The sequence below is a fragment of the Setaria viridis genome, chromosome 5 (assembly GCF_005286985.2).
Source record: "Setaria viridis chromosome 5, Setaria_viridis_v4.0, whole genome shotgun sequence".
Classification (NCBI taxonomy): Eukaryota; Viridiplantae; Streptophyta; class Magnoliopsida; order Poales; family Poaceae; genus Setaria; species Setaria viridis.
Genome location: NC_048267.2, coordinates 22,796,185 through 22,805,322, shown reverse-complemented (window position 1 = coordinate 22,805,322; position 9,138 = coordinate 22,796,185). Strand labels below are relative to the sequence as shown.

Here is a 9,138-nt window from a genome sequence, read left to right as displayed (position 1 = left end):
TAGGGTAGAGGTTAGGAGTAACGTGGACTTCTTCCTTTATCGAAAAAAAAAACACCTCACGATTCCTTGACCACCCTTGCAAACGCGCATTGCTTTGCCTTCTGATTCTAGACTGACGTGGACTGCCGGTGCTAGATTTTAATTAGCGGAATAGCTATCTCCATCCTATCAAAGTGACCATTTTAGTCCTCAATTTTTTATTTTAGACTGAATCTCACTCCGCATCTTACATGGAACGCCTGCCCAGCACCACCTACAAGCGAAGGTGGACGGTCGGCTTTGCTGCCTCTCCTTGCACCAAGGATTCACCACCATCGCCGTGGTTGAGGGATGCTTAAGCTATCAAATTAGCTCATTTGTTTGATCTTTATTTTTCACAAAGGTATCTACGGGGTGCTGAAAACACTCGCTTTTGAAAAGTTAGAAAAGTGTGGTCTTCGTGAGATTGGCTCTTGAACTAATAAACATGTAATAATACCTTCCAAAACAACATCCCTAACAAAAGCGTTTCTAATACAAATACGTCTTTTACTTCTAGAAAGTCAATTTAAAAGTTGATTGTGTTTTAACTTTTGGATTTTGACGAGAAGCTAAAAGTAAAAAATGTTTCGGCTTTCACAACTCCATCACACTGTAAGTTGAATAGAGACCAGCTAGGTGCCCCTTACCATTCTCCTTTGACTCTGTCCCGGCCCCACAAGTTAAGGCACACCCTCTGCCGTGGCGATCATTGCTGGCCACTGTCCGTACGCCACTCCAGACCATCCTCAGACGCTAGCTATATTTGACATTCACTCGTGAATTTGATACCCCGAGAAAATGAAAGCCAAGCCCTTGTTTACTTCGCGAATTTGGGAGGTGCCAAAATACTGTAGCAACACTGTAGCGTTTCGTTTGTATTTGTGAATTATTGTCCAAATATTGACTAATTAGGCTCAAAAGATTCGTCTCGCAAAGTACAACAAAACTGTGCAAATAGTTTTTGATTTCATCTACATTTAGTACTCCATGCATGTACCGCAAGTTTGATGTGATGGGGAATCTTCTTTTTGCATAGTGTCAAAGTTGGGAGTTTGGAGGTAAGAGAACAAGGGCCAAATGGAAGCAGGGGAGGTAGTAATTAAAGTCTGGAACCCTAGCATAGTAGCATCTTTAGGCGGTATTTTAACTAAACCAGTGATGTTTCTGCCTTTCTGGGGTATAGAACGAATTTACCCTTTTTATAATTGCTCTCTCTTTTCCATCTGACTAATCTCTGCAACTCTTGTTGTTTTTGTTCTCGATGAGGATCGGACATGGGGCTTGTCTTATCAGCGAGTAGGAATATCTACTAATCAAGGTCTCTGTACAGAAAAACTCAAATCATCCATCGCCCATTCATGTAGAAATTCTAAGGCTTCTAAGGAATGCAAATCTTGAAGAACAAGGATGCACCTTCTGCTCAGACAACTCCTTGATCGTTGCATGCTTCAGAACCAATAAAGGTGCCTCATCGAATTATATAGTAAAGCCGATCGCCCAAGATTGTTTGTCTGAACCATAATGTTCAAGATAATTTTAGAGAAGATAATAGCATAGCGCTCATTATGATCAACCAAACATTCATTGATCTCATCTTGTTCTAGCATTTTGCACCATTTAGGTCAATATCTTGAGCAAGGCTTTTGCTTTTCTTTTTCATTGAGTATTTTTATTAAGAGAAATTTTAGAGTGCTTGAAAAAAATGAGAGCCGTCCATCCAGCAAAATTGAACGGTGGAAACAAAGGAAGTACCATGAAATACCTAAAGACAAGTACCAAGAAGTACCAATTTGGTGGGACCAAGTACAAAAATAGTGAGAAATTACTATGATGCCTTTTTAATTATGTGTAAATCTATTTAATTCTTTTTTGGTAAGAAGGATGAGAAAGGAAAGTATCTGCAATTGCAGTACCACTGGTACTTCAAAAGCATAGTCACAAAGCTCTTCTATTAATCCTACGTGACATGCCAATTAATGAGAATGAAATCCAATAAAAAAACCCTTACGTGACATGCCAATTAATGAGAATGAAATCCAATAAAAAACCCCTCACTGCTGGAGTAGCCTTAGACATCAAGTATTGGAGTACTATTTACAATATCTCCAAATTGTCATGTGAAAATGATATTACCAAACTTGTGCCCTAGGCTATGCCAATGTCCCTAGAGCACTTTTGTCCCTTTTAGTGTTTCCATTTTTTTTAATCCCAAGGAAATGATCTATCTTCGGTTAATGAGGTATAACAAAGCGACGAGATGCCTTTGGTTGAAAGGTACGAAACAATTTACAAGAATAGGTCCTCTTACAAACTTCAATGCATCAAATTGTTATGAGGAAGATAGTAACCTGTAAAACGGGAAGACAAAGAACCTGCTACAGACTTCAGTGCAAGTATATTTTCCGTCTATTTTAAATAGTTTTTTCAGAAGAGATTGTTGGGTTTTTATGTGGCTTTCAACATTATTTTATATTGTGCTTATTGTTCAACTCAATGTGGAATTATTCGGATGCATGTGATGGGGAATTATTGATGCGGAATCTAACTAGACGAATTTGTACTCGAGGTGCCGAGGACGTTTGTGCTGGAATACAGGAGAGGAACAAGTTGAGATCGACTCTACTGAAATGTTTATTATGTACGTACATGTTTGATCCGGGTACAACACGACGGAAGAGCTGGGTTTGTTTTGCAGGATCGGCTCTGCAGGCTATTAATCCACATGATCAGATTAGAATTGATCTCATATATACAATTGATCATGGCACACGACTCACACATGTGTGCTAGGAACTAATATATTTTAGACTCATTAAACTAACTTTTCTTATCGTGGTTGGTGACATGGTTTAGGAGTCACACGGATTTTTCCGAAACACAGATGGAATAAGTGTGTAAATAGGTCCCTACCCTCTAATCTCATTATATATTGTAAGCGGCATCACGAATAAAGTAGAAGAATAGAGAGTAGATCGTCTAGATCCATAAAACCCTACATTGATATCAGAGCCGGTGAGACGTTGAGATCACCGGCGGCGCAATCTGATCGTCGCTGACCATCTTCCCTAATCCGCTGCGAACTCTGCCTTACGGTCACCTCCTGTCGCCGCCCGCAATTTTGCAGGTGAACGACTCCGCGTTCCTGAGGAACTGCACGGCCGTATCCGTGTGGATCTCGATCATGTGGGGTCCTCAGCAGTGTCGCTCCTGGGATCCTAGTCCCGAAACTTGGAATCTCTTCTTCGGTTGATGCAAGACACGTGCAAGAATTGAAGGAGCCCTAGCGCGGCGGATCGGGGTTCTCACCGCTCCCTTGCCGCCTGAAATTTTATCTAGGGCTGCAGGCTAAAGACGCTTTGGATGTGGCGGATTGTGTGCTTATCGATCGCTCGTCGGATCGTGACCTCACCGCACCCGCCACCCGACTTTTTTGTATTTTGGCCCTTTTCGCGAAAAAATCTCACAAATAGGCTCCTGGCGAAACCAATTCCGAAAATGGACCCTCAGCTTGGCGCCAGGCTGGCTGGCGCCAAGGTATAACGTCTTGGCGCCAGCCGTCCTGGCGCCAAGGTCCCTCCGTCGCGCCTCCACCGTGGCGCCCGCCCGCTGATGTGGCGCGGAGGCTTGGCGCCAAGATCTGTGGCGCCAAGATCCATGGCGCCAAGCCTCGGCGCCAAGATCTGTGGCGCCAAGGCTCGGCGCCACCGTCGCTGGCGCCAAGCCTTGGCGCCATAGATCTTGGCGCCGAGGCTCGGCGCCAGCCTCCCTGGCGCCAAGCCTTCAACCATATATACCGCCCCTTCTTCCTGCCCGAGAGTTCCTCCTCATTATTCTCCACTCTCTCGGGTTTTTACTCTCCCTACTTTGCCCTAGACTACGAATCGACATTGTAGCTTAGGAAACTTTCATTTGATCCGTGGATCCTGAAGAGCAAGGTATCCTCTCTCCGTCATACCTTTTTTTTCACATCGATTCTCTATATATTTCTTGCATTTTTGAACTTAGGGTTTCATGCAAATGTAGGATGCCGAGGCGTGGAAAAGCTAAGAAACTAAGGTAATCTCAACGCCCGTAGTTATGTTATATACTCATTGTTGTGGATCAAATGAAAAAACCTTAATTGTAGGTTTATTCTTAAGTGCGTTTGATTCATAGAACGAAATAAACAAAATTGTAGTTATGGCGCAAAGAAGATCGGAAATGCGTTCGATCCATTGCCTCTGCCTAGTGGTGTTCCAGTGCCGATGTGCTTTTGCGGCGATCCTTGCAAGGTAGCCAAGTCCGAAGAACATGCCACGTATAGGCAGAGGTATTGGATGTGTTCCAACTTTGCGTTTGAACCTACACTTCGTCAGCGCCGCATTAACATGTTGGTAAGGAAATGTTGTTGTCTTATAATTATTGTCCATAATTTTTTTCTTTTATAACAATTGCATTTGTTGTAGACCCTTCCACCGCTATGTGATTTTGAGCAGTGGATCGACACTGAGATCAATCCTGAAGACAAGGAGTTTTTGGAGTATATGATGCGCTGGGATGCAGAGAGGAAGGAGGTGTACGAGAAGAGGCTCATAGAGGAGGTTGCGGAAAAGAAGCACAAGGAAGAGGAGGAAAGGAGGCGGGTTGCTGCGAACAGGGAGGAGAGAGAGAAGAAGCTTGAGCGGGCACACCGAGCGAAAGCAGCGGTTGAGGAGAATCCCGATGCCTTAAGGAAGGGAAAGTGGCCTCGTTGCACTCAGTAGCCATATTTAGGTTCTAGTTCTATGGTTTATTTATGAACAATATTTTCTACTGTGAGACTTTTATTATGTTGTCATGTAATAATGCACTTTAAGTATGGACACGCAATTTGTAGACGACATATGTTCATTTTGCGATGTAATGCATTTCGAACTCGTAGTCTACTGAAATATCCGTAGAAAATAAAAATGGTACTTGTTAGCGAAATTTCTGCAGAATTTCCCCTACTTGTTGATGCAATCCATACAAAATTACGAGATGAATAGTAAATATAAATACAAGCATAGAAGCATAGAAGCATATGACACAAGCATATGACACATTCAGAATAGAATCCACAATAGTTCAGAATGAAAGTCCATATATATACAAATAGTCCATATGATACAAAGTTCGCAATCAGAATCGTCACTGCCTCCTAGTCTTACCCTTACCCTTGTGACCAAGGGCGTCGGTGCCTGGAGTGTAAGGAGAACGTGGACGACGTAGTCTAGTGCCCCCTACAACCTGTGTAGGCTGAGTCAAGGGAGCCTCCTGGAGCTGAGACGGGCCAATCTCCTCGGCCCTCTGCTCATCGTCGTCGTCATCGTCGTCGTCATCGTCGTCGTCGTCGACTTCCTCGGATGCAATTGATTTCGAACCTGAGGGGCCTTGGCTGGACGTACCGACGCCTCCTTCACGCAAGGATGGAACGTGCACGTCTCGCGTCGTGGCAGTCCTGCAACCACAACGAGCAGCGGCACGGTGAAGCCGAGTTGACAATCGCTGCAGTAGTAAAAACAAGTTACACAAATGAAGAATGTAACGTATTAATAAAGTATTAGAAAGAATAATTTGAGACTTACCTCTAGGAAGCTCCGTATCTCGGGGTCCCTAACTCGTGGACGGATATGCTCTATATCTCTAACCGAGCTTTGTAGGGTACGCCCCTGCAACAAATGACTAAGTCACTAAAGCAATAAATGACTAAGTCACTAAATGACTAAATGATTAAGTCAGATGATCACTAAGTCCTTATCTAACTAACTAAATCTCTAAGTAACTTAACATAGAACATAGAAAAGTGAAGCAATTGTCTTACCATCCTATCCAGGATTGGTCCTGCCTCCACCTGCCTTCTCGCATGAGTACTCTGATCGTACACCGTGTCTTCATCGTCGGATGAGTGGATATCGGCATAGTCATCTTCCGTCCACGCTGCCCTCAGCCTGTGCCGCGTCGCACCTTGGTACCAGCTCTGGTATTGCCTGTACGCACTGTTTGTGTGCGGCTCGTTGTTCTCGTCCACGTTCTCCTCGAACTGGTCCCATTCCTGAATGTACGCGTGGTGGAACGCGGCCCACTCAGAGACCTTCCGTTTCTTCTTTCGATCCACGCTGCACGTCACGTTACACGTTACTGTTAGCCAAAATTTAGTTAATAGTATTGAAATATATGAAATAGGAAAAGACTTACTTGTGTAACTCCATACTAGTCGAGGTCGCCCGTGGTGGCCAAATCTGCCTCATCCCAAATTGACGTGCTACTCGATGTGGCAGGTGGTACTCGATAGCATAGAAGCAAATAAGAGGGCACACCATCTTATAAATATCATCATCCGTCGCACACATGAAGCTAAGGGGAAAAGGAAGTGGATCGTCTCCGTCGTAAGGCTGCCAATTTACCTGCAAAATTTGAATAAAAAACGTTAGTTGTTATACTAAAAGATTACAAAGCATGTTTAAAAAAAATTCACTTACACTATGAGCAGTGAGTGCGTCTATCCCGAGATCAAAATATTGCACCTCATGTGTGGAAGCCCTTTCATTTGCAATGATGAGATGTCTCTTTGGTTTTTCAGCCCATCTCTCCCCAGCAATCTGCAATGCTTCTGCTTTTGCGTGTCTTTCATTGAACCACGCAACAAGCCTGTAGAAGGTGAATTCAACGACTGCGTTCACAGGTATACCACGTATCCCCAATAACAACTTATTGAATGACTCGGCCATGTTACTGCACTGAAACTCGTACCTCAAACCACCGGCGTCGTGAGATCTAGTCCACTTATCTAAATCTCTCATCAAACCAGCAAGCCATTGTCTACCTTCTGCATTTGTTGCGGTCCTTACCTGCTCCAATTTGCGCTGAAAATAATAGTCCTCAAGCTGACATGCTGCAACTTGAAACAGATCAAAATTATCCTTCACACCATCCTTCCGAAGAAGGTTCTCCGCAAGGTGCCGAGTGCACCAACGATGATGCAAAGGTGCATAACCCTCTATCTGTTCTTGCACAGCATGAAGTATGCCCTGATGCCTATTGGATATGACGCCAACCTCCCTACCAGGACCAACCACATGTATCCGGACTAGTCTTAAGAACCACCCCAACTGTCATTGTTCTCCCTCTCAACCAATGCAAATGCCAAAGGAACCAACATATTGTTCGCGTCACAAGATATGGCTATAAGAAGTGTGCCTCTATATTTGCCAATCAAAAACGTACCATCAATAGAGAAAACAGGACGACAGTGCCTAAAGGCTTCCACAGATTGAGGGAAGCACCAGAACGCACGCCCGAATATCTGTCTCCCGTCCTTCCAAGCATTTGGCTTTGGGATGTACTCATAATGCATGCCTGGATTCACCGCTTTAGTTGCATTAAAAAGCACTGGCAGCTGCTTGTACCCAGACTCCCAATCCCCATAAATCATCCTCCACGCTCGCTGCTTAGCCCTCCAAGCTTTACCATAAGTTATCACATATCCTCCATAAATCTCCTCAACAGTTCTTATAATTGTTCTCACTTTCATGTTGGGTTGTTCCTTCAATATTCCCATCAACCGCTTCGCAATGAGGGTAGATGTTAGCTGCGGATGTCTCACTGTAAGCTCATGGTCAGCACAATTGTGTGGACCGACCACTTTTGTGATCTTCCACTTCCCGGTGATATTTTGCTTTCTTGCACAAACCCTCCATGGACACCGTTCCTTGTCACACACAACTGTGTAACGGCGCTCCGCATATGAATGCAACACTTTGTACGGTCTCTTCCGTATCACCGCAAAAGTTTGCAACCATCTCTTCAATGCGGGAAGGTCCTTAAATACCCTACCCTCCTCAATAACCATACTAGGACCAGCTTCGGGAGCTTCTAGGAGCTCATCATCACGTCCTTCTGCAAACGCCTGATCAGAAAGAGTCAGGTCGCTAAACTCGTGAACTATCGGATCACGACATCCAGGGAATATACGCCTGAACATCTCAATATCACTCTCTGTCATCTCTCCAACAGGACGATCATCATCAGAATCAAGATCCACTCCCATCTCGTATGCATCTTCATCATTCAAAATTTCAACACTATTAGAGCCACGCAATCCATCTCCACATTGCACTTGCGCATCAACTAGAGGCACATCCACATTTTCTGGAATATCTCCTGCGCCATCAAGTACAAATATGAGTAAAGAATAAGTGGATGGAACGAATGGGTTATCTCTCATCAATAGAAACCGGTGAGACACTTACTCGGATCATTCTGAGTGAAAAGGAACTCATTAGGAGAGTCCGCCACATCATCAACAATCCGACAACCATGTCCAACTACTTCATTAGGGGCAGATTCAGCATCGGGAATAGTAGGTGCAACATCCACGTCCATAACAGGTTCTGGGATGGGAGGATCCAAATGTGCCCGTTGACCCATTGGTCGGGAAAACCGACGAGGATTTCGATCAACTCCCACCGGACGAACAACCACTTCAACACTTGGGGAATGACCATTCATAACCGTCCTCACATATTTCTCCCACTGACCTGCACACCGAATTGGGACCATCTTCCTTTGAATGTTGAGAGGGGAACCTAGGTGAAGTATGCCCTCGACTGTGATTTCATCATTTTCATGACAATGTAACTCCTCCCGAGCCCTTACAACCAACTCACTAAACGATGGTTTCTCATCGAATATGACAACCTCGCACTGCATGCCAACAAACTTAACACATCCATATTCATCCCTTTCCACAGTGCCTCCGTAATATATGCTCACTACGTTCTCCATCTAGTATATCAATATAACGACGCACAATTCATTTAGTCCATAATAAATTAAACATTCTAAGTCTACTAAATACAACTAACTAACTATGTCACATATACTAACTAACTATGTCACCTAATATGTACATACATACTTACCTATACAACTACTTAACTAAATATCGTAATAACTAGTTTACTATGCTATTAGTTATCATATCTAACAATTATATCTATCTGTCAACTTATCTATCTACCTATTTTATCTAACAATTCTACCTATCTATCTAAATTTTACCTAACTATTCTAATTTATCAATATTACTATTTTATCTAAACCTATCTAAACCTATCG

General features: G+C 43.6%; 1 protein-coding gene across 1 annotated transcript; it reads right to left on the bottom strand.

The window, feature by feature from the left end:
- Positions 1–7,114: 7,114 nt before the first annotated feature.
- On the bottom strand, positions 7,115–8,852 carry LOC140222834 (uncharacterized). The gene is made up of 2 exons (XM_072293960.1): positions 8,271–8,852; positions 7,115–8,181 (listed from the first exon to the last, which is right to left on the bottom strand). Exons 1-2 carry the CDS (start codon positions 8,803–8,805, stop codon positions 7,115–7,117), a joined length of 1,602 nt encoding a protein of 533 aa, XP_072150061.1. The 5' UTR covers positions 8,806–8,852.
- Positions 8,853–9,138: the final 286 nt, after the last annotated feature.

Excerpts from the sequence above, each read along its gene's own strand:
- LOC140222834 (XM_072293960.1), bottom strand. The coding sequence starts at position 8,805 with ATGGAGAACGTAGTGAGCATATATTACGGAGGCACTGTGGAAAGGGAT. Across the intron at positions 8,182-8,270 it reads TTTCACTCAGAATGATCCGA|GAGATATTCCAGAAAATGTG; the intron begins GTAAGTGTCTCA and ends TTGATGGCGCAG.